Here is a 24,794-nt window from a genome sequence, read left to right on the forward strand (position 1 = left end):
GCCAAACTGTAAATTAATGTCCCAGAACTAAATCATGTGCTTCTATTTTAATTGCATTTGCTTAAGATTTATTACACCAAACGCCCCAAAATGCTGCAATTAAAGCATATATGTTTTAAGATACTAAGTACTTAGCTTTGTTTTTAAAAGAAGCACATGTGCACTGGCCACAATGTCCTGGTATTTCACACAGCCAAGAATTTAAAATGTACTCTTTGTATAAATAAAAAATAGTGTATCCCATTGTTTACACTAAAAATCTCAAAGGCATCATGCAGTGCAATTAAAAATAATAGTTTATGTATTTAAAAATAATGAGAAACATTTTAGAGTCATGGTAGCATAAAAAATGAAAAATAAAAATACAGCATTAGCTGCTGGAAGTAGATTAAAATAATTTGGAATTGGTAGCATTGGTTAACTACCAGATCCTGTGTCAGGAGAACACGAGTGATTATAATTGTGGTGTCATTTAGATCCTTATTTTGGGTTTCAATTGCTAGGTTCTGCCTTGTTTTATACTTCCACTCTAAAAAAGCAGATCCTTTGGTGACAGTGCCTACTGCTGTCTTGCTCCTAATCTGCGGAATGCTTAGGGATCTAAGAAACAATGACTCCATCATCATTACCATCGAAACATGGTTCCTAAGAAACAATGACTCTACCATCAGTTGGTGAGATTCACACCATCCGCTGTCGCAATGAAGCCTCATCCATCATTCTGGATCCCAACCATCCTGGCCACAAACTGCCCCCCCCCCCACCCGCGCTCTGGCAAAGCTGTACAGACCGCTAGACTCAAGAACAGCGTCTATCCCACTGCAATGTGCATCGTTAACAGCTAACTGCAATGCCTCAGGCTCAGTACACATCTGCACTATGCTTACTTTTTGCATGGTCTACCATATTTTTTTCTCACTACTACATACTGTATGTATGTCCTTTATTGGTCCTGTTGTTATTATTTATTATGTTTGTAATGTACTGTCTACAGTGTGTGGTGTTGTCTGTTGTACTGTGTTTGTCCTCAGAGATCAGTGCGATTAAGAATGACAAAGTACATGTACTGTACATCTGGCACTAAACTCCTCTGCTCTCTACTACTATCCCGTCCTTAGAGAAATACACAGACTTCACACCTGCAGCTGGCCGTGCACGTCGCCTTCTGCCAAGCGCTCAGTTTGTGCCACTGAAGAAAAACAAACCTCAGCGGTAGGGGGGCGGGGTGGGGGTGGGGCAATAAGACCATAAACCTGTCCCAGAGCCCTCAGCGTGACATCCACACACTCAATCTGCAACACTGCACCCCTAAGACACTACACTGCAGCACTGTGGCACTTGACACCGCGACACTGCAGCACTGTGGCACTGTGACACAGCGACACTGCTACACTGCTACACTGCACCACTGTGGCACTGCAACACTGCAACACTGCAGCACTGTGGCACTGTGACACAGCGACACTGCTACACTGCACCACTGTGGCACTGCTACACTGCTACACTGCTACACTGCACCACTGTGGCACTGCTACACTGCTACACTGCGGCACTATGGCACTGTGGCACTCTGGCACTGCGACACCGGTACACTGCTACACTGCACCACTGTTGCACTGCGACACCGCAACACTGCACCACTGTTGCACTGCGGCACCGCTACACTGCTACACTGTGGCACTGTGACACTGCTACACTGCTACATTGCAGCACTGTGGCACTGCGGCACCGCTACACTGCACCACTGTGGCACTGTGACACTGCTACACTGCACCACTGTGGCACTGTGACACTGCTACACTGCACCACTGTGGCACTGTGACACTGCTACGCTGCTATTCTGTGGCACTGTGACACTGCTACACTGCAACAATGTGACACTGCAGCACTGCAACACTGCACCCACAGCCTTCAGGGCGATGCAGTCTCTATCACCAGTCGTGCTGTGGTATCTCACCCAGGTGATATTGTATTCATCTGATCTGCTTGCTTTCCAGTGTGCACACTGTAGTAAGATTTCAGTATTTCAGATGTGCCGGAGTGCCACAATGTCCTGGCTTTCTTGACAACATTACTAAAAGTTATCCTTTGTAGGAGCAAGGCTTGGGTTAGTCTGGGCTAGCAGTCAAGGGCAATTGGTAGCAGAGTTTTGTTAAGAGACTGTGTTTCAAGCAAATATCTGCATGAATGTGAAGTTTATTTTGGAAGAAAAATAGAGTTTACTCATAACAGCAGGGTTGTGGTAATCAACGGACAGTTTTATGGATGTTTTTTTTTTAATTCAGAGTAGGTCTACATAAGGGAAGGAAAAAATGGTAACAATGTGTTCTACAAAACACAGTCTATTGTGAGAGTAATTAGCCATGAATGACGTCTCCCCTGCTAGGTCATTTAGGTTCAGTTTTCGTGACTGGGAATTTTTCATTATATTACAAAACACAGCTTGCTTCTGCACATTATAAAATGTAATTAACCTACTGGGATTGTGTTCGCTCTCTGGCACAAAACCCGACGGTTTCAGTTTGTTTAGAATCTAGCTCCCGCTAGGTACAGTACCAACGACTACAAGCTTTATACTTCTATCTCCCTTTGTGGCAGTGATGATTAGGAGGCGGTATAAAACTGGCAGGTTAAATTGTGGCAGGGATTTCAAGGAAAATGGCATGTTTTACATGTAAATACAGCATGCTTGTGTTCCAAATATAATTAATCCATCATGATTTTACTGGCGAAAAACATCACTTTAACCTTGAGAGTAGATTTTCTTAGAAATATTTGTTGGGTTTCCCCGTTTTGCCAATAGAAGTTAAATTGTTATTCATTAGCCAATAACAAAATATTTCATGATATACATTTCGAAAAGAGAGCAAAGGAAAAAAAACTATTTTTTTCCTGTGGAATGGTAAGTTAGAAAGCAAACCTCTTCCCTGTAAATGCAGTTAGTCTGAATACGCAAATAATGGTTATACTGTGCATTTCGTTCGTTTCCCCTCCACTAATACTGTATATTTGCTTTTTGTATAACCCTCACAATAACTGTTATTTTACACATCAAAAGTAAAACAATACATACAAACCCGAATTATCTTACAGAATACCATTTCTTATTATTCTAATACTAATGATTGACTTTAAATACAATTACCATATTTTAAAAGACGTTAAATGTGTAACGTTTGTCCTGTATCATTAAAATATTGGCTAAAGCAAAACCACGATTTATCTAAAAAAAAATTCTTTCAAAACCGTAGATTTCGTGCGGAATTAAAAAGAAATACAGAGACATAAATGAAATGTTTATAATACCGGCACAAAGTGTTCTTCTACGTGAAATTACTTCACAACCGAACAGTTCCATTGCATTCTAATATACAACACTTTCTGCGTTCCTTTAAGTATTAATTACAGATAGAGTTATATTGCTATTTTACGGCGAATATACAGTAACTGTATACCTGTCTATTAAATATAATATCGTTTAAAAAATTAGAGGATAGCATTTTAAAAAAAAAAACATTCTCCTATCGGTCCGCTTTTTCAATGTATTACCAAAGCCAGATTTTAAAGTGTGGAGTTTGTATAAATAGTATTTAAAAATGCTTATTGCGTGCACAAAAAATCGAATTGATATTTGAACAGAAATTAAACTACTGTACTATTATTCCCCTCGGCAGATACTGTTGTTCCCAAAGAAAGGTCCAGTCCTGTACAGTGCCTTATCCTGGGTTGCGAGACTGAAATGTGTAAAACATTTCAAATTCCTCTCATTAAGACTGCATAGGAAGCAACACAACAATAATTCACCACTGAACCAAGACCAGATCTTTAGTTCATGCATACTGAAATGAATACAGAAACAACAAGCTTTCAGGATTTTTTTTTAACTAAGAATAAAATATTAGCAATAATATAAATTTCAAGAATCAATTTTCCGCTAACAAATCTCAGAGAACGGATTTGCTGTATATTGTAACTCTCCCTCTTGCAAGTGAATTGATATTAAAACCCGTGCAGTGAAGACCGTTTGAAGCACTTGATATTATTGGCTTTTGATATTATTGGATTTCTAACGGATTTTAATTATACTGTAAACTTTTTCCTGACGACTGAAATAAGGCAGCTATTAATCCCATATAAAATTGCAAATACCGATGTAATATTCCCGCCCCCAAAACAATACGAAAGAAGTTCACAAGGGTGCAATACGACCTTTTTGTTTTTAAATCTGTTTACTGATAAGGAAAATAGCAAGTGCTGTAGTGGCTTTCTCTCTAAACCGCTTATCCTATTTTTTTCCATCGATAAACAGCTCTGAATGACAATAATAACCAAATTAAGAGACTGTTGCATTAACAGACATTTTAATATTCGTGCAATAAATACACCCTTAACGGGAAAATGGGTTTAAAGAGCTCTTGATACAGTTGGTGCAAGATGAAAGCCTGAGTCAGAGTAAGTGTCTGATAGCTGGAAATTCGGATGGGAGATTTTCTCTGTCCGACTGGATTTGCATGTCTGCTGCAACCCCTCCCCTTGCGGTATAAGACGTCCGCTGAGGCGCTTCGCCGACCGCTGAGCCTGCAGAGCGCTGGACCGACCAGGGGATATACCGGCGGTGGCTCGTAACTGTAGAGCTGGTCTCTCACACACAAAAAAATAATCTTTCGTTTAAAAAAGGGGGAAAGAAAAAGGTGTCAATCAAACATTTCCACTGACGTTTTCAAGAGGGGATTGTTTTGTTAGCCTGTGTTTTTTTTTTTCTCCTGCCTTTTCGTGCGCGCCTCCTGAAGAATCTGACATAAGGGGAAACAGCTTCTGGTCCGTTGGCGAAGACCCCGGCAGCTCTCTCGATGATGGCATTCGCCATGCTGCGGCCTATGGCAACTCATCTCCTCTACCCCGACCTCAGCATGATGTCGGAGGACGAGGAGAACCGCAGCGAGAGCGACGGCAGCTCCGACCAGAGCTACGGCTGCTGCGCCGGGGCCGACAAGCGGCGGAGAATGTCCCGAAAGGCCGGGGTCGGCGGGGTGGTCGTGGTCAAGCAGCGACATGCGGCCAACGCCAGGGAGAGGGACCGAACCCAAAGCGTCAACACGGCTTTCACCGCGCTCCGGACCCTTATTCCCACCGAGCCGGTGGACAGAAAGCTGTCAAAGATAGAGACACTGCGCCTGGCCTCGAGCTACATCTCTCATCTGGCCAACGTGCTCTTGCTCGGAGACGGCTGCGAGGACAGCCAGCCCTGTCTCAGCGCGGTGTACGGCGCGCAGGGAGATGGAGAAGGGAAGCAGCCCAGGACCATCTGCACCTTCTGCCTCAGCAGCCAGAGAAAAGGGGTAAGCGTGGGTCCCTGCGTGTCCTTGCGTGTCCCTGTGAGTCGGTGGAGCCCCACCTGCGCGTTCACGTCAATGTGAGCGCAGCAGCATGTACCGACTGATCAATTTGACGCCATCGATGCCCATACCGCCATCCTTAACATTGCCTTCAACCGCACGAACTGCAGGTGTTTCTTATAATCCCGGCAAAGGGATTTTGAGATTTTAGTCCTACCGTGGGGGGAAAGAACCGTTCGCTGATCATTCCTGGAAGCTTTCCAAGCAATATAACAAAAGTCTGTTTGTCATTAGTTGATTCACTGTCAGCGCGTACAGATAAACATAAGGAAAAATGTTACCCAGAGGATAGCATTTTTTAAATATAGATGACTTCTTCTCAAACGGACTACTGCATCCAGTATCGCCTGCTAACTTTAAAGTACATTAACATTACTATAATACATTACTTAATATTCTTGCATTTACTATTCTTGTTTTAATCCAATACTAAACTAGCACGTTTTACGATAAAATAACACAGAACTGGAAATAAATCCGAACGTGGCATTAACCGGATTATTTCCCTCCACTTTGATTATCGCACCGCGTTTCTTCATGGTATTTTTTCCTCTTCTTAATATAAGCGAAGACTGAACCCAATACAGGGAAAAATTCCTTTCTGCAGATGTACAATGTTGGATATGCAGCATGAATATTAATATATGCGTTATTTATTACATAGTATTTCCTTCTATCAGAAGTCTGTACCCCACCTTTTACTACAGGAAATGAAGCTAACCTTGTCACCTTTTTCATTTACAGTGTTCACTTAGTGTAAACGGAAGAATTGGCTACACTTAGCAAAACAGATACAAATACTGTATAGATAAAGCAATATGTTTTTTAGTGCCTATTGTAATATTGTCCCCCTAAGAGAGAGGATACAATATTCAGAACTAAGAACTGACAGGCAGCTGTTAACTTAAATGTTCTTAAACTTTAGGATTGCAAAATCTGCGCGATGTAATACAGTACATACCAGTGGAGTCTCTTAGGCTACACATCCTGCGCAAGGGACAGAAATGCTTGGAGATGCTACAATTTAGTGTTTTCATTTGATATCATTCTAATAGAAAACGCATTCGAGATTCGAGAATAAAACGCTACAGTTAAAATTACCTGTGGGCTGAAATCCTGACCTAGGTTTAGCACTTTCACCAAACGAAATAAGCCTAAGAATTGTTTCATAATTACCTTTGTCTCTCGAACGGAATGTTAACGCAATGCACACAGTTTAAATGCTTAATTTGGTGCGGAAAACGTCAGGCTAATTTAATAATACTGTCCTAAATTTAAACGTATCTCCAGTGATTAATGTTCAAAGTTGGACTTGAAATCAATCAATAATCTTTGATACGTCATGCTTGTTTTTAACAATTACAGACGCAAAAGAATTAAAAAAAAAATAAAATTCCAGAAGTCAGAAAATTAGGATATTTCAGACCTTTAGAGTCTTAAACTTTTAAAAAGAACTACATTTAAACAAACTATTTAAAAGAACTAAATTTTTTATGATCATGCCAAAATTCCAAAATCAAAATATTTAAATTTGTATTTTCAGATGACAGCAGACAGTAAACTTTTAAATGACGTACAGTACCAGCATTAAGACGTTCTGTTGGAAATCATTTTAAAACATTACATTTTGTTTTGCAGTATTAGTTGCTGTTCTTCAAAAAATGCTACATGTTAAAACGCTTTTTGGTCTTGCGCTAAAATTGTTCCTTAGACGAAATAATATCTTATTTCTCTAACTGGGTGTTCTCTCCATCCTTACATTTTCATATTCCAGTTTCCTGAGGACCTTACGTCCAAGTCGGAGAGCTACAAAGAAAATATTATTATATAATGTTTATTGACAGGATAAAGTTCTCGAAAATGTCGCATCACCTCAGTTTTTAAGGGGGCCGTGTTAAAATATTTTCATAGTATTTGTTTATATACAAATAAACAAAATGTAACACGGGTTTCACAACTAAAGAAAGAAAAAAAAGAAAGGTAAATACGAAATCCAAACTTTCTCACATTTAACCTAAATAATTCGCAATATGTTAAAATTAAGAAATCTGGGTTCAGAGGACGTTTGCAGCTCCTGGCTTTGTAAAATCTGCTCTTAGCCTTTAAACCTTGTGCAGCCTAGAAGTCGAAGAAAACGTCGTTTGCTTCATATTTTATCTCTAGTATTGTTATAGATCAGGTTGTCAAAATTACAAAGCCTCCCATGACAACACCACGGCCACCTACTGTAACTGTTTAGCAATAATACATCAACTGAAATCGCAGTCCAAATTTCCCGATATTACACGGCAGATCGCTTTTCTTTCACTTTTCTTTTGTTTTGCAGCATTAGTTACTGTTCTTCAAAAAATGCTAAATGTTAAAACGTTCTTCAAAAAGTGCTTAATGTTAAGGGGGCGGTGCGGTGGCTCAGTAGCTAAGCGCCTGTGGCTGGAAGGTTGCCGGTTCGTATGCTGCGGCCGGCTGAGAAATCCTACTCCTTTGGGCCCCTGAGCAAGGCCCTTAACCCCAACTGCTCCAGGGGTGCTGTATAAATGGCTGGTCCTGCGCTCTGACCCCAATATTCTCTCCCTGTCTGTGTGTCTCATGGAGAGCAAGTTGGGGTGCGTGAAAAGACCAATTCCTAAAACAAGAAATTGTATATGGCCAATGGAGTGATCTTACCTTATCTTCTTGCAATTCAAGAGCATTAGGGTTATATTAATATCCCTGTTGTCACTGGTTCATGCTTTCAGCCCACAGTAACACTCGCTCAATCAGGCCCTTCTGTACCTCATCAGTTTTAACTCTCCCAGGGCACCTCAAGCCCTGGCTGTCTGACCTGCTGGCGGGCTGCTTTCTGACCTGAACCGCGGGCTCGTTGCAGGTGAAGGACAGCAGGGACTGTCTGAAGATGAGGGGTGTCGGCTCGCTGCGGATGGGACGGAGGTAGAGGGGCCAGCAGACCCGCAGACCGTGCGGACACCGAAGTCAATGTCCTCAACTCAGGGAGTCTCCAGCTGGGCCAACCCCGGGATAACATGCTGAAAACCAGAAGGCTCGGGGAAGAGCCATTGTGGAAAAGTGTATCATTCTGGGAAGAGAAAATATGGACCTATTTAAAAGTTGGGGATGTCCAGAACTGCACCAGCCTTGAGGGATCCAAGAGGCTCCAGTGACCTGTTTAAAGGCAGATTGCTGTTCACACTTTAATGCTGAGCATAAAGTAGTATGGCATGGCATGACCTTTTTTTATCCGTGGTTCTTAATAGAGTTTTATGAATTTTGTTGGGTTTTTTATGTTTACTAGTGTGGGACAAAGTATGTATTCGCCTTTGAAATAAAATTTATTTTTTTCAAGCAGTGTTTTCAGGTGATTGCTTCTGCACAGTTTTCTTCAGACTTTTTGGATTTGTGTATCCTTGAAGGGCCAGCCCAGGCACACGTTCTTTCGGTTGCAAAGGATGTTGGCCACAAAGCTCTGTAATGTGCTTGTCGTCGGTCGTGGCATCCACTTAAGGACACTCCTGAAGTAGGAGAACCTGCCTTGGTACTGCTTTTAAAACTGAGTGGTTTTCCCCCATACCCCTAAGTTATAGAATCCTGAAAAAGTATTCAACCCGTGTTGGAAATACAAATATAAGTCCCGGTCAGGTGCAGGTGATGTCTTAGCTGTTTATATTTTGTTTTTTTTTCAGGCAGTTGTTGAAACCTCCTAATCCGGAGGTTGGGGTTTTTATATGTTCAGCACTAGTGGCACAGCCTTGTGAAAATGTGGAAGAGTGTGCTCAGCAAGGGGAGGTCTGACCTAATGGGAGGAGAATCCAGCTGGGAATGTGGTCGGGTTAAATGGCCAAATTAATTGCCAATTTAACGTGACCATATGTACAGAGACTCGGGATTCACCTTAGGGGAGTTTGGGAGGAGTCTGGAATCCATAGAAATGGGCTTTGACACCAGCTGCCGCGGAGATGAAAAGGATTGGTTTGTAAAGTAAATACAAGATTACTCAGAGGACAAGAGTTTGCATCAGAGGACACGATTTGTCTCAGAAGCAGGGGTCCCAGTCTTGTCCCAGAGATATGTAGCCCAGCAGGTTTTTAATTCTCTTTAATTGTGATGATTTAAGGAAAAAAGACTGGACTTAATGGGTCCAAACTACAGAGAAACTCAATTAACAGTGAAGACTAGAGCTGGGAAACCCTTGTTTGGTAGATGTGTTTTTTTTTAAATAATTTTGTAAATCAGGCTCAATCTTACAATGCTTAATTAGATTTACTGTGACAGTCAGGGATGCTCTCCGTCACAGCTAGGCTCACTAATGCTTGTCCATTAGCAGAAGAAGAACTTTTGACACAATGGGCTTTTAATCAAGATGCCAAGTTGCTTTATTAACAATAGCATTTTCCGGTAAGTTTACAGGAGCTCTGAAATTCAGGACAAAAAAAAAGCCTAGTTCTCTCTCTACTGCCTACACTAAAAGTATCTCAAGTCACTGGACTTTGGATGGCTCCTACACTTAACAGACACATCCACAGACTTTTTCTTTTAACGAACAGTCTCTCAGATCTTTTGCACATTCTTGTGCAACCGCTCTCAGCGGTTCAGAAGGTCTGTGATAACCAAAATTTGACAAAAAAGACACAATTGTCCCAGAAACATTATGCCTTGTCCCTCAGAGAGTTTGGTTTCTATGGAAACCTGCTCTCACTGAAAGACCTCATGTTAACAGGGATGTCAGAGCTGAGCCTACCACACCCTTCTACACATTGAGGAACACATTAAATATGGAACAGATGTGCCTATTTTAAAATTAGATGGACGTATTGGCAGTCTAACGGCTTCCTAGGAGTTGTAGTTCTTCCCGCTGAAGTAAAAAGAGCTACAATTTCACATCCTGGCCTCAGGTGCTATTGTGAAAAACTGGAGGCATTTACTGAAGTGCAAGCCATTTTTAAAATGCTGTTGGGTGTATTGGCAGAAAAATGGTTCAAATTGGCTTAATTTTCCCTCCAATTTCTCATTCTCCAGATGTATGCTACTTCCAAAGCTTAAAACAAACTTAAACAAGAATTGACCTTTAATCTTTTTAAAAGCAAGGAAATTGAAAGCCAGATCTTTTTTCCCAGAGGCAGTTTATTTTTTACTTTATTATTTGTCTTGCAACACTTTAACTTCAATTTTATTTTTGACACTGTGCTGAAATTGTGCCGGTGAACACATTATACTTTAATCTTGTCTGATCTGAAAAGAGCTCAGTTCAAAACCAAAGGGTTTCAGTCTGCACAGGATTTAACTGCAGTTTGATAGTTGGCAGAAGAAAACTCCAATCTGTTTGTTGAGACCAATGCCCTGTTGATGCTTTTTAGGCATAAAATCCATCCCTCTTCATCCCAGATGGGAAGCCAATCCATCATAGGGCAGACACAGTCATGAACATATTCACAACCAGGACCAAATTTCTCAGTAGTCAGTTAACATACCATTATGTTTTTGGACTGCGAGAGGAAACTAGCGCACACTGTGGAAAAGCTATTGCTTTTTATACAGTATTATCTATATAAGAAAATTTATAATCTATATTGTTATACTCTATATTACTATCTTACTAACAGCAACAACTATAATAATAATAATAATAATAATATAATAGTAACGATAATCAAGGTAAAGGAATTATTACTCTTTGACTTTGGCGTCTAAATCTCACTCTCACAGATATTATCTCCTCCCTGATGCAGTTGAGATAAATGAGAAGGAGGCCAGGACATTGATGATGATCTTACAACAGTCAAGTCTGAAGTGTTGTGGCTGGCATCTAGATGTGCTTATTCAGAAAGGCATCCAAACCTGAGCTTCAGATGGTAGAAGAGGGTACTCAATCTATCAAGGGAGATGATCAATTTGTGAGGATAATGCTAGTTTTCTGGTCTTAAGGCTAAGGGGTGTATTGTGAGTATTCTCGGGCTTTTCTGTTCAAGTCTTTTCTTACATTCTTTCTTGCAATCAGTGCTTTGTGTAGCCAGAAGTTTGAGCTGCCAAAGCTTTTCTGGGCTAGAAGGCAACAGAGGAAAAGTCATTCGGTTTCCTACTGAGGGATGGTTTCAGGCAGCCGTCATTAAGACTGTGAGCTGAGATGGTGACAGTGATGATGACCTGTCTTGTCAAAGGTTAGCAATGCAAGAACAGGGGCATGTGTGTGTGTGCAGGTGCACAAGAATTCGACAAAAGGTCCGTATAATGACAATACCTCTTGAGCAAAGCACAGAGGTGCTCTGCGCAAGTCTAATGTCTTTTACATCTCAACCTGGTGATGTCTCTTTTAACAATGCAAAGTGCCCGACTATTTATATAGGGTCTACTTTCACCTTGTGTGGAGTTTCATTTTAGTGCCGTACTGTATAGAATTGTGAGTAAAAATAGAATAAGAGTCAATGGGAAGCCCTCATACAAACGTGTTTGTATGGGGTGGGGGGTGGGGGTATCCTTTAGGAAGACGCAGGAACTCCTTAAGGTTATGTGAGGAATGCACGCTTTTCTTCCATATAGGGCACCGAGCACAAGAAAGGGAAAAACAGGAAAGCCAAGGCGCTGCTGACACATCTCGTGGGCAGAGTGCGTGTCTCAGCCCTGGGATTGTTCTGTTCCAGATATTTCGAGATCAAAGGCTCCGAGTCACGGGACCCATGCCAGGAACCACAGAGGAATCGGTACCAGGAAGACCAGAGCACCACTGTGTCGTGACGGGACAGCTACTACGCCCGCCTTTGATTCCAATATAGTGCCTTTTATGAGTGAGACACTCCCAGGTACTTGGCAAGTCACGGAATAACAGGAACCTCTGATATCAAACGAACTTGCGAAAACATGGCACTGAATATGCGTCAGTGGGGGAAAAACAGATACTTAAGGACGCACGGCTGTAGGTGCTGTACTTCGAGTTGCTAGGCAGTCGTGACAATGCAAGCTGCAAATGCCCACTTTTTAAGAATAGCTACTCTCTGTGATCAGAAGAGATCCTCTTTTTATTTGGAGCAGCAACCAAGGCAACAGGGGAGGAGATGTTAAAGACATTTCATTGCCAGCAACTACTGCTGTATTGTTGTGCATTTGATAAACTTTGATTTGATAAACTTTTGATTTGATGTGAGGGGGCATAAGTAAGATTTAAGCAGATCACCTTTTAATTTACTGGATCTTAACAGTTGATGATACGTTAATATTGCTTTTCTGCACTTCTGCCATGTACGATACCATGCAGGGTATTTTGCTGGATCAACCCATTTGCTCTTTTTTACTTCAACACGTCAATAGAACACAAGAAATCAGTTGTTAGACTTAAGGACCCTATTTTACTCAGGTGTTAACCTCAAAATGAATAATTCCCTGTAACGCAATCTACTGTATGTGTGTTATTTGACCCACCAGTATTATCACGAGTATGGAGTATCGGGCATGCAGGGCAGTGTGGTAGTTAGAGCTGCCACCTCACAGTTCCAGGGCACTGGCTCTGATTGCCTTGAGCACCTGTCTGGGTGGAGTTTGCATGTCCCACCCCTATTTGTGTGGGTTTTCAGTGTGTGCTCCATTTCCCTCCCACCCTCCCAGAGACATGTAGTTAGATTTGATTGCCTACTTTAGATCACCATCATTCCCAAAGCTGTGCTCTGCCTTTGCAGGGGTAACTGTGAAGACTCTCGGGCTGCAGGATAGATCAGAGGCTTGACGTTCTGGTGAGGTCAGTTTGCTCTCAATGAAAAAGAGCCCACAAGCACAGAACTCAAAGGCACCTTTTCAGGACACCAGGTAAAAGCTATCAAAGGTATGTTGGATATGCACATTTTAAACACAGATCGTTTTTAAATATAGATCTCAATTACAGAAGTACCACTCTAAATCGCAGAGGATGTTTGTTGCTTAGAATATGGGAGAGAAGTGCCAAACGATCTACAGGACAGAACACATGCTCAGTGTAGGAAAAGCATATATTCCTGCAACATGATTTAGTTAAGCTTTCATGCACCAGTGCCACTATCAGACCTCCGAGAGAATGAACTGCATAGCATCCATTAAATTGCAGTTGAGATAACTCTTGAGGCAATGGCGATGTCCATCCAACGATATGCTACAGAACCGCAGCATATGCCCAGAAGGTTGTCTTTCTGCAGACAATCATCACTGAAACAATAAGACTCTCCTTGTTCTTCTTTTATCTTATGTTTTGCCTGAAATTGTGAACTGAGGAAACGGGTCTGGTTTGAGCTGTCAAATTGATAAGAGACTGGGAACTTGCTCTTTAAGTTTTTTTTACTTTCTGATGGATCTGGATATTTGTGGAACGCCAGGCTTTTGAGTTGGACTTTTTTTTTTGTGGGAAAAGAGGAATTTTAAAAATAAATGAACAAAGTGCTGGAGAGGGAGGAAGGTTAATAGAAATTTTCTGAGTCCCACGGGGAGTGAGCCCTTCTCAGTGTAAAAGCGTAATGGTGGTGAGAAGAAACTCTGTAGGAATTTTCTTTTCTTGCTGTTCTGCAGGTCTGGGACTTCAGCTAATGGTTATCTGTCTGGGTGGCACACTGACTTTCCCTGCCTTTGGGACTTTCGATAATAGCTATGTCCAGTGGATGTAACCTTGGGAGCAGAAATACTACAGACTCCTTGTATAGGTCACGGAACGGCACAAGTTCATGGTGGCTCTGCATACTTCCCTGGAGGTTTGCAGTCTGCATCCCAAAGCTTCTATCTAATTGCATCATCTTCCTTTGGGATCAGCCCAGCACATTAATGCCAAAGAGGCGTGTACTGTAGGTCAGAACTGATTACGTCAACATTCGTTTTGACACAGAGCTTATGGGTTATTTCCAGCCCTGTGGAATGAATTCTCACCTGAACCTCTGTACAGCTTAAAAAAAAAAAAGGTTGTTAGAACTGAAGGAAATCCAGCAGCATTGTTTTATATCTCCCTAATGAACTCGGTCATTTTGAATAAGCTGTGGTTTGAATTCCCCTTGAAAGTTCTTTCAGAGCTGCAATGCTAGCTGGACTGGCTGAATCAGTATCACTGCAGGTCAGAAACGGAAGAGTTTTTCATCCTATTGGTGAAAAGATAAGACTCATGTCTGCCTGGTTTTTTTTTTGCTGACAATTGTATGGAAAGCTCCACATGATGTGTCCTGAGTGGGTTCCACTCTCACTGAGTGCACAATGACGCCATATGAGATATTTAAATGTGATAGACAAGCCTGCAAGAAACCTGTGGGATGAAAAAAAACATTCCTCTGGAAAGAGATGAATCGAGATCGTACAGACACACTGCTACAAATGATACTATACAGAGCTCTAATGAACATCTTTCATTCAAAAACTGGTCCATTTAAATATTGACTTCTTTATTAAATGAATTCTCAGAAAATGCATGACCTTGAATGCCCTTACAAGCAAACAAATGCTTGGCAGTGGCATTTGAAGGGTTAAGCAGGTAACATGAAAACAGCTCTGTGCCAATAATAAGGTGGCGATTCTCCCATCCGGAATTCATGGGGACAGAAAAGCGGTGTGTTTACTTTGGAGAGGTCGGACCCTGGTGCTAGTGCCCTCTCATTAGTTTTTTTTTTCTCTTTCGCTGTTTCCTAAAGCCCTGCCAAGAAATTGTTTGTGAAGTCCGAGAAGCCGCAGAGAATGGGGTCGGCGGGTTTCTGGTGTCACTGCTGTGTTTTTGTGAATCTCACGGTGGCTTTATTGAAGTCTGGTATCGATTAGTCACAGCAAACATTACCCAGCACCCTGTGCCTGGACCCGGCTGCAGCTGTTGGAATGTCAGAGGTGTAAATCACAGGACCGGAGAGGAGGAGGGGCAGGGCAGGAGAATACTGCCAGGCAGGGAAAGACAAGCTGAATCAGGCTTCTTCGTGGTTTAACCAAGACAGAAGCCACTGGAAATGAGAGCATTATTGTTCAAATAAGATGCATTTCTGATCCACTTGTGTTATCCAGCAATGGGTATTTTTAACTAGTAGACAGAAAACTCTCTTAATGAATGTATACTGTTGTATGGCAAGGTAAAAAACAATAAAGTATAGTATATTGCAGTGCAGTCATGTTAAAAGCATGATACATATGCTGGAAATTCCCTGCAAACTTGGTGAAGTACAGTATATGCAGTATCATGACATACAGCTGCAGCACACTCCTATGACTATTAACAGTAATTCATTTTTGCAAGATTGATATTTTTATAAGAGTAATTATACATTCTTTGGACTGTATTCTTTGGATAAACCCTCAAATGAAACTGTAATGCCTAAAAACCAGAACAGAAATATAAATTAAAATTAATTTAGAATTAAATTATGAGAGACAAGTGAAGAATTAGGGGGACTAATCTGAGCTGGTGGAGGTGTACAATAGTGTTCATGAGTTTAATGCCAGAATTTTACAATCTGTTAGTAGATTGAGGTCCTGAGTCATCTTTTATAAATCAATTAGAATTCTAAAAAAGGAGGACAGACACTATTGCTTTTATAAAAAAAGAGTACTAATTATACATAGCACTTCAGGTGGGTAGCTGCGTTAGTCTGCAAAGGAAAAAAAGTAATAGGCTTATTCCATGCTGAAAAGAGAAGAGAGAAAACACAACGTCTCGGCCTTCTTCAGCCTTCTTCTAATTGTACATAATTCCAAATCATTTTGTATCCCTGGAAAAGATACAGTAGCTCACAGTGTGCACTGCAGTAACTGGCACATTGAAATAGACAAGGAGTAGTAGTCGATAACATTGCTTCAGTTTCCATTTAGTGAAAATATGTTCAAAATCTTTAAACAGTATAAGGAATGCAAACAAGGATGCATTTTGATTGCTCGTTTAAGGTGCTGTCATCCCAAGGGGAAAAAAGAGCTGAAATTCCAATACAATTCTGGGAGGCTGCTTAGCAGCACTGTATGAGCAAAGTTCATCAGGTTTCAGAATAAATCAGCTTTACTTGGGCTCTCCTGTCGGAATCTAAACTCAACCTAAGAATGAAACGCCAAGAGAGAGCAATTCAAGTATTGGCCGTTTACATCTTTTTAATGCATGTCACAAGGGTATCGTTCTTCAACCTGTATATTCTCCCCAGATAGCCTTACTTAGAATTCCTCTCTGGTCACTGAAGTTGACTTCCTGAAACTGACTCTCAGCACCTGAAGGGCCTTTGTTAATAGTTCAGTTCATCATACTCAACATTTATTGTAAAAGTAGTTCAGGTGGGGAGCTGCGTCAGCATGCGTAGGCTGCAAAGGAACAGGTAACAGGAACAGGAACAGGTAAAGGGTATTTATTCCATGCTGAAAAGAGAAGAAAGGAAACACAACGTTTAGGCTGTGGAGCCTTATTCAGGTGTCATTTATTGTGAAGTGCTTGCCTACTCAGATGGATACTAATGGCGGTCACAGCCCTGCTTGGCACTCTCTTCATGTGCCAAGCCCAGTTTCTCTCTACTTCACAATGAAGAGCCAATAGGCTCCTCAGGTTTTCCCTAGATAATATAGCTTTAGCAGTTCCAGAGGTTCTGATGCTCTCCTGGATGTACCAGGAGAAGTTAAACAACAAGAGCTCCATAAAAATGATGATCTGCCGTAGTGGAAGGATGCAAGACGCTAGTTAAAAACATGCAGTAACGAACTAAGTTGTTCAAACGTCCAACTGAAATTTCCATAAAATGTTGCGTGCCAGACATATTGTTAGTTTTTTTGCAAGTGCTATTCAAATGTTGCAAAATCCAAGAGGGAAAAAGAAGATGGAAGGTGTCTTCTGTTGTTTCGGCTTGTTTGAGGTTGCCTAGTTACCCAGGCCTCACATGGGCCTGTCCCTCAATTGTACCTCGGAAATGAACTTATTTTGCCAGGGGTCCAGCCTTCCAGACATGTACATGTGCTGCTGTCTGGGCTAGCTTCAACTGTCGGCTGACGACCGGACTGGAAATCACTGAAAGATATATGGAAAGTCCATTATGTGAGTGTAAACAGTGCAGGCTGTATGCCTGTGTGGCTCTTCTCTTGCCTCTCCATGTGTTCTGTCAAGGCTGGCCTAATTAGGACTTGCTGGAACCCACTAAACAGGCTGAGGCCTCCTCTAATGGCTCCCAGAGGCTCCCTCCGGCAGGAAGATGTCACAGAGGCACAGGAAGGAAAAACATGCGCGGCCTACCCCACGGAGACACTCTCTGTGCGGCTAGTTTTGGGTCAGTGCCAGGCTTGACATCATCCGGCACTGGGACCCAGATGTAGAACTCCTAAATTTAATTCCTGAGCCGAGAAAAATGAGCATTCCAAACAGGTCCGGGGGAAAAGAGCCCCTTGTGTGTGTGTGTGTGTGTGTGTGTGTGTTTTTTTCTCTTCTTATTTTGTCCAGCAGCTGACACAGACAGGAGGAAGTGAAAGGAAACCCCTGGAAAAAAAAAAGTCAAGCGCCACAGAATAAATCTTAATAAACATCATACATGTCTGTAAGCTTTATTTTGGACCGGCGAGGATGTACCTGCTCAGGGGACAGGCACACTGTTTTTATTATTGTTATTATTATTTTTTTACCTCGGAAACGAGCTTCTCTGTCTTCCCGGAGAGATTTCCTACAGGAAGACTTGCAGCAGGGGGTCCAGTGGAGCTGGAACACATTTCCATCGCCTCACAGACTGACACCTTCAAGTGAAAAATAGCCTGAATGTGTGCTCTCTCGTGTAAGAAGAAAGTCATTTGAAAAGCAGGGAACGTCTTTGGCTAACAACAAGGGCAGTTCCATCAATGCGTTTGTCGTTTCAGATCCATTTATATTCCACACAGAGGATTTGAAATCTGATTTCTCCTTACCTCCTGCATGCATTTTGACTTTTTCTCTTGCTTACACAATGTCATCAAAATGTGTTCTCGAACATGGCTGTGACTCTTCTTGCAATGGTGCTCTTGAGTGTCTTGAGTGTCCCAGTCCTATGGTCAGTGGCCATCAGTAATGCCAATGCATAAGAACTAATATATAAAGAAGCACACGTGATACTTTTGTCCAAATTCTGGTTAGTTTTGGCTGTTTATTCCACAGAAGCTAGTTGCAATGTTTCAGGCTTCTGACCTCATTCTCAACCCTGTTAATTCCCTACACTCCACAGGAATGCAATCTGACTTCCACGAGTGTGAAATGTCATAACACTCAGCCTTATTTTCCTGGCGCTGTGCGGTAAACGATTAAGTATCAAGCCTGGTTCTTTCCGATTTGTGCAAAAGTCATTTTTGAAGCAAGGAGCTTGACGTTCCAGTGTTTTTAGCTTCATATTTATCTACAAGAGAGGGGATCATGAGAAATCAGAAAACGTCAGTAGAATTGGCCTCTTGCTTGATTTGTGACTAGAATATAGGCAACAATTTTAACATGATGTGGCCCATTTAGGCCTCACTAGGAGTAACCAAGTCAGAAAATATTCTGGAGCATAGGATTTAAAAGTCACTTCCACTGCTCTGGTTCATAACTACCTGGATCCCTCACTTTAAATGATGTATTTACAATAGGCTATTGCTTACTCACAGTGTTAAATAGTTATGGGGTGTCACTGCTCTATAGAAGAGAGCCATGGTCTCCTGGATGTGTAAAACACTCTTTGTGTGTCCCTCCTGAAAGTGGGAAGGACTTGAAAGGCTGGTTGTGTAAGGGAAGGAAATCCCAGGAAAGCTTGGAGAGAAGACCCTCAAAGGGAGGCTGGAAAGAGGAGAAAGACTGGCAAGAAACTTGCCTGGGCAAATGCCATCTCCTCTCCACCTTGCCCTGTTGTTTCATTAAGTGGTACCCCAATGCCCCTGTGCATGACATGACCCCAGAAAGTAATCGGTTCCAACCAAGTGCTGTGCTAACGGACACTGAGTTGACGTTATCTTGATGTCACCTAATGACACTGATCATTTACTGTTTTGCTGCAGCTGTCGAAACAGTTGAAGCTTGAGCAAGAGCAGTTTGAGCTTTCCACGTAACCCCTTAAAGACCAGAACCTCGACTTTTTAAAACGTTCGAGCTCCTGGGAGCTTCTTTTTCATAAAGATAAGGTCTTGGGGATTGTGAAGTGGTCCCACAACCATAGAAAACTCTGAGCAAGCTCCAGATTTTAAATGCACTGCAAAGCCACAAACTGGATGTCCTTGAATTGACCTTAAAATAATTCATTAATGAAACTGACTCTTGTGAATAGTAATTTTGTTATTTGCTCTTCCATGTTACATTGTGTTATGTGGTGGTATTTTAAGTACCGTTTTATATCCAGAACAGTGTTATAGGGGGTATTTTCTTTGTTTTAAGACAATTGTTTTACGAGAACATATTCTTAATGTTGTTGGTTTTTTTACGTGATCTGTAACCTGTTATGTGGTCCTGTTTGATAGGACTCTGTGGAATTTGCTGTTCATGATGAATGCAAATAATACTAAATAAATCAGAGAGAGGGAGAAAACTGAGGAGAATGTTTTTTTTTTTTAACTGGAGGAAAGAAAATGATTCAAGGCTTGTCTGTGTGTGTGTATTACACAATCTGTGTGTGCAATGCTCAAGCGATTCCCCTGTACAGTTTAGGAAGTCTTTTCAGGATTTATTTTTTACTGGAATACTTAGTCATCATGACAAATGGCAGTTTCAGCAGCAGCAGCAATGAAACAGTCCTGGCACATCCCCTTCCTGAATACAACAATCAGTCCTGACAGAGCTATAATGCTCAGGTTAACGCAGCACAGAGCACAGAGCAGCAGGCGCACAGAGCAGACTGGCACCTCAGCCTGATGCTGACCTACAGTATATGTAGCTGTACAGAAAACTGTTTCATTGTATTTTGAATGCTCTTTTGAAAATGGCAGGGCTCTAAACACAATTAATATGATCCTTAGTCATTTAATCTCCATCAAGCCAACAGAAAATCATCCTCGCTATACTCTAAGTTTAAAACCCTTCTGAGAGTAATTTTTTGGTTTCAGGGTGGGCTATCCAGAGGGAGCGCAACAGTATCTTCGCCCTCTGTAAGGGTCCGAACTAGGTAACACCCGGCCGGATTGAACTTGTGCCCAAACCGCTGAGGAGCGAAGAAAATGAGTGAAAAGAAAAGGGTTCACCAGGAAAAAAAAAAAGAATGAATGAGAAGTGAAATGTCTTTACTGAGTTCTGAGGAGCGCTCTTGAATTCCCAGCAGCACGCAGGCTTCCAGACGGTTTTCGCCACAGCAGGCTCGCTAAAGAGCTTCTTGGAACAACTGTGTGCGCGGGGTAATATTTTAATAACATCCTCTCCATGGCTCTCGGCTGGAAATAAACACTATTGTGCCATATTTCAGACGGCCACTGACAGGGGAGATGGCCCCTGCTCAGCTTGCACATGTCAGGAATATTAATGGCTATCAGACACGCACTCTGGCACTCTCAAAGAGAGAGACTTGGATACGCTGCATCCGATTTTTTATGACCCCTTTTCCATGGAAGACAAACCTCTTCTGGCCACCAGACAAGGCAGGCGGGAGAACGGGGGTCCGGATGGGGGAGAGAGGAGCGCTCACACACACACACACACACAGGAGCCATTGTTTTTGCAAAAGGCCGAGGGGAAGCCGTCGGTTCCCTGAGAAGGAATAGCAGACAATGCAAGCCATCCTCGGCGAGCTGGACCGGCCCGCGGTCCTGGCTCTCACCCTGCTCTGCGCCGGGGCTTCAGGAACCGGGCGGGGCGCGCAGGGAGAGGTGAAAAGCGGGTTAATTTCGAGATGATGTTTCCCTGCGCAAACAATAAAACAATGACACGGCCGGGGACTGCGTGCGCAAGCGGCGCAGCGGACTGGAAACGGCACTCGTTAAGGGAGCATCAATTCGGGCCTAATTACTGATGAGCTCGTTTAATAAGGGCTATTTACTTTCCACCTCGAGGAAAAGGGTGCCGGGGTCAGGGGGAGCTTGCCTCCGAACAAGGCCTGAGAACGTTGAACACGCTCCCTCCACGTCCTTCTCACTCCGGCACAACAAAATACACAGCACTCCCACACCGAACGGAATAATTGTGTCCTCTCAAGCCTTATAGCGGAAATAGGTTCCCGGGCCACTTCAATTATTACTCCTCCTCACCTATCACAGCATATGTGATGAGTGTCAAAAGTGCCAAGCTGAGAGCAGAGCCAGGAGCTGGTTGCGTAACACCTTACAAATGACATCAGAAGGCCTTGTCCCGTTACTGCAGCACTGGCTGAAGCGTAGGTCGTTGTTTTGCGCCGCAACTTTAACCTCCAGGGACCCTGAAGGGGAAAACTGAAGGGTGATTTCACTTTATTAAGTAAAAAACTACTGACCTTGCCTTCTGAACTGAGTAACACTCAGGTGGGGAGGGTTGAAGCCCTCAGCTTAAGCACAAGAGTAAAAGAGCTCCTCGTTCAATTTATTTTGGGCAATTTGCAGCCGCTTTTACCCAAACACATTAACAAATGTTCAGGCCGGGGGTGGGGGGGTTACAGGTGTTCATCTACAAGCACTCCTGTTTTCCTTCTTATCCCAAGAAAAAGCGTGTCCTTTTTCTTCTCTTGTGTGAAAAAGACGATACCTGAAAAAAGCAATACCTCGTTTTTTTTTTCTTTTTTCAAAGCCTTACAAGAACTGAGTGGATTCTAACAAATACACAAATTGAAAAGCAGGGGGAGGGGAGCTCAGAGGAAAAGCAACCTGATCAAAGAAACTGTGGAAAGAGCAAAGCCTGGAAACTGTTTGAAGGCAGTGTAAAGCCTATCCCTGGTACCAGCAGGTATCATTTGGCTTGCTGTATGGGAAAATAATTCTTCAAGTCGCTAAACTGGATCTGAAGCCCACAGCAATGAACAGCAAATCATTAACAAGTAACATCTTTGAATAGCCTGGCGACAGATTTCAAAGTAGAGCAAGATAATTCTTCAGATTACCCCATAATCTTAAATTTTGAAAAGAAAGAATATTCCAAAATTAAGGAAAAGAAAATACATTAAATGTCATGTGGGCGTGTGAAAACAGTCTCTCTGGGGAATATTTGTCTGAGACTAAAGCACTAAGGCAGAGGGTCCTGCACCAATCAAAGTTCATTGGGTTTTACAAGTCAGGTTTAATTTTCTCTTTATGATAGCTTGTGAAAGATGCATTTTTGACTAATTTATCAGGTAATTTGTTCAGTGGACAGCTTTGAAACTCGGAGGTTGGCAGTTAAGAGTGCTTGCATTTTAATTTTAAAGGGGTTCAGAAGCTACATACCTTACAGAACTGTTCTCCTAGTTGAGACATTGCTCCACATCTTTAGAAAGAGGTGATCAGAGGATGATCTATATAACCCACTGCAGCACTGCTCTCCAAGGCCAGAGCTGGCCACCGTGCAATAGAGAAATACATTCCTCCAGAGCTTTCCTGTTTTCACTTAAGGAAAGTAAAAAAAAAAAAGCATTCCCATTGTAAGTTGCTTTGCAGATAGTAAAAATGCATCCCTGTGCTTGTGCACTCTCAGTTCTCAATGTATCCTTTTGACCTCTGAGGTTGCTGCTGGAAGGCGTGTTGGCAGACCAGTAGGTGGCGCCCATCTTCGGACCCACAGTTTCCAAACCAGTGCTGCAGTATGGTGACCAGACACACGTGACCATAGGAGGTCTCTTCCTCCAGGTAAGATCCTAACTACATTCAATCCATTAAAGATCATTAAAGCTCCCACAACACCATTCATAAAAATTGTGATCTTAACTCTGGTGTTGTGGCTGACGTCCATTCTGGGTTTCCTTAATCGTGAATAATTAACTAATGATTTAGTTCAATTTCTCACTTCTCCATCTGTCTGGCTTTATAGTAGGATTGCCGGTGCAAAATCACTGCCAAGAATCTCCTAGGCGCAAGCTACATTTTAGTTGTGGATGAAGTTGGGCCCCTATCCCCATGTATATGCAAAGATCCTTTGAGATGAAAATATAAACATAAGGAATTATGATGCTACAGAGTCACTTAGAACAGGGTCACAGTCTCAACTGTCTTGTTTATTTAGGTTTGTTAAATCAAGTGGGCTAAATGTTGAGATCTTGTGTGAAGGAAAGAGAACAAAACGATTGAATTTGGGGGAAAACGAAAGTATGTTGTAAGAACTTCCCGAACAACTTGCACCTCCTTCACCTTCTTTGCTAGTTTGTTATTGTTAAGGAAACAGGGATTATCATCAGCACTGCTTGAGGCAAAAAGTGCCAGGAAATATTTCTCTGTACCGGTCTCCAGAGTAGATTTTCAGTGGGACTCTCATCATATCGTAGTACAGTAATTTACCCATTTTTTCCATGCTAAAAAAGCTCATTCAGCACAGCAGAACTGCTATCCAGCTTTGAGTCAGCTTTCATGCATGTCATCATTTTCTGTACTTGTGTCTTACACACTTCTAGAGACCAGACTATCCACACTGCAGGGTTTGAGTCTTCTCTGGTGTGTGCTAGGTGTTGTGCTTTAACTAAAGGCTGATTTTGCTTTTGCACTGATCTGTATTGGCTTCCCCTCTCCACATCCGGGCCACCTGAAAATTCTTCTGGGGGGGGTTTCACCCCACATTAACTAGTTATTGATGACATCCGGGACAATAGCGTAGATACAGCACAACAAAATAATCCACCAATGACACATATCACTGTGCATGCTGCAAATGCAATCCTAAAAGTAACAGGAAAACTGTATTAAACTACTCCTTCGGTCGTAATCACAGTCTGTGTCAGTGTTTAATAGTGTTTTCGATGGCACTCATCCCTGATGGGGCCGATAAGACTTCACTTTCACTGCAGCTGCGCACTGATTTTCACATGGGAAAATCTCCCAGCTGCAGGGCTCGGCACTGCTGGCATTGCATTTCAACACCAGGAGCAATCGCTGGGAGGATATCCTCAATCAAGGGCCCAGAGTGCACAATGAACAACCTCGCTGACAGAAACATGAAGTTCGCGCAGGACAAAAACATCTGGGCACGCTAACAACCTTTGGGATCTCCAGTACCGTGCAGTGCAGCAGAGCGGGCTCCTCTGCTGAGGACTCAAACTCAACATGAGGTCATTTTTAAGGGGGCTTAAGCTCTCTGTAGTTCGCGCAGATGGCGGTCAACCCCAGAAGTGTGAGATTCCAGCACCTCCTGCTCGGGCTGTGGAGTCCCCTGGTGCTTGTGAATTTGGTGCTAATGAGGGAGCTATGGTACAACACGTTCAAGCACAGCCCTGGTAAAAACCATGCAGGCTCCTCCTTAGCACTGTGCTGGAAATGTACAGAGAATATTTCACACTGTGTTATAGATCCACTGCAAAGATGACTTAAAGACTAGTTCCAGTACATTTCTAAGCACCCCAAGTGGACAAACAGAAATCATTCTCAGACTTCCGATTAATTTCTTCTCCATATACACACACAGAGAGGCTC

General features: G+C 42.4%; 1 protein-coding gene across 1 annotated transcript; it reads left to right on the plus strand.

Moving 5' to 3' along the window:
- Nucleotides 1–4,571: 4,571 nt before the first annotated feature.
- tcf15 (transcription factor 15) lies at nucleotides 4,572–8,738 on the plus strand. Its single transcript, XM_088937745.1, has 2 exons — nucleotides 4,572–5,339; nucleotides 8,263–8,738. Exons 1-2 carry the CDS (start codon nucleotides 4,851–4,853, stop codon nucleotides 8,326–8,328), a joined length of 555 nt encoding a protein of 184 aa, XP_088793871.1. The 5' UTR covers nucleotides 4,572–4,850; the 3' UTR covers nucleotides 8,329–8,738.
- The last annotated feature ends 16,056 nt before the right edge of the window (nucleotides 8,739–24,794 follow it).

The sequence above is a fragment of the Atractosteus spatula genome, chromosome 19 (genome assembly GCF_055471065.1).
Source record: "Atractosteus spatula isolate fAtrSpa1 chromosome 19, fAtrSpa1.hap1, whole genome shotgun sequence".
NCBI lineage: Eukaryota > Metazoa > Chordata > Actinopteri > Semionotiformes > Lepisosteidae > Atractosteus > Atractosteus spatula.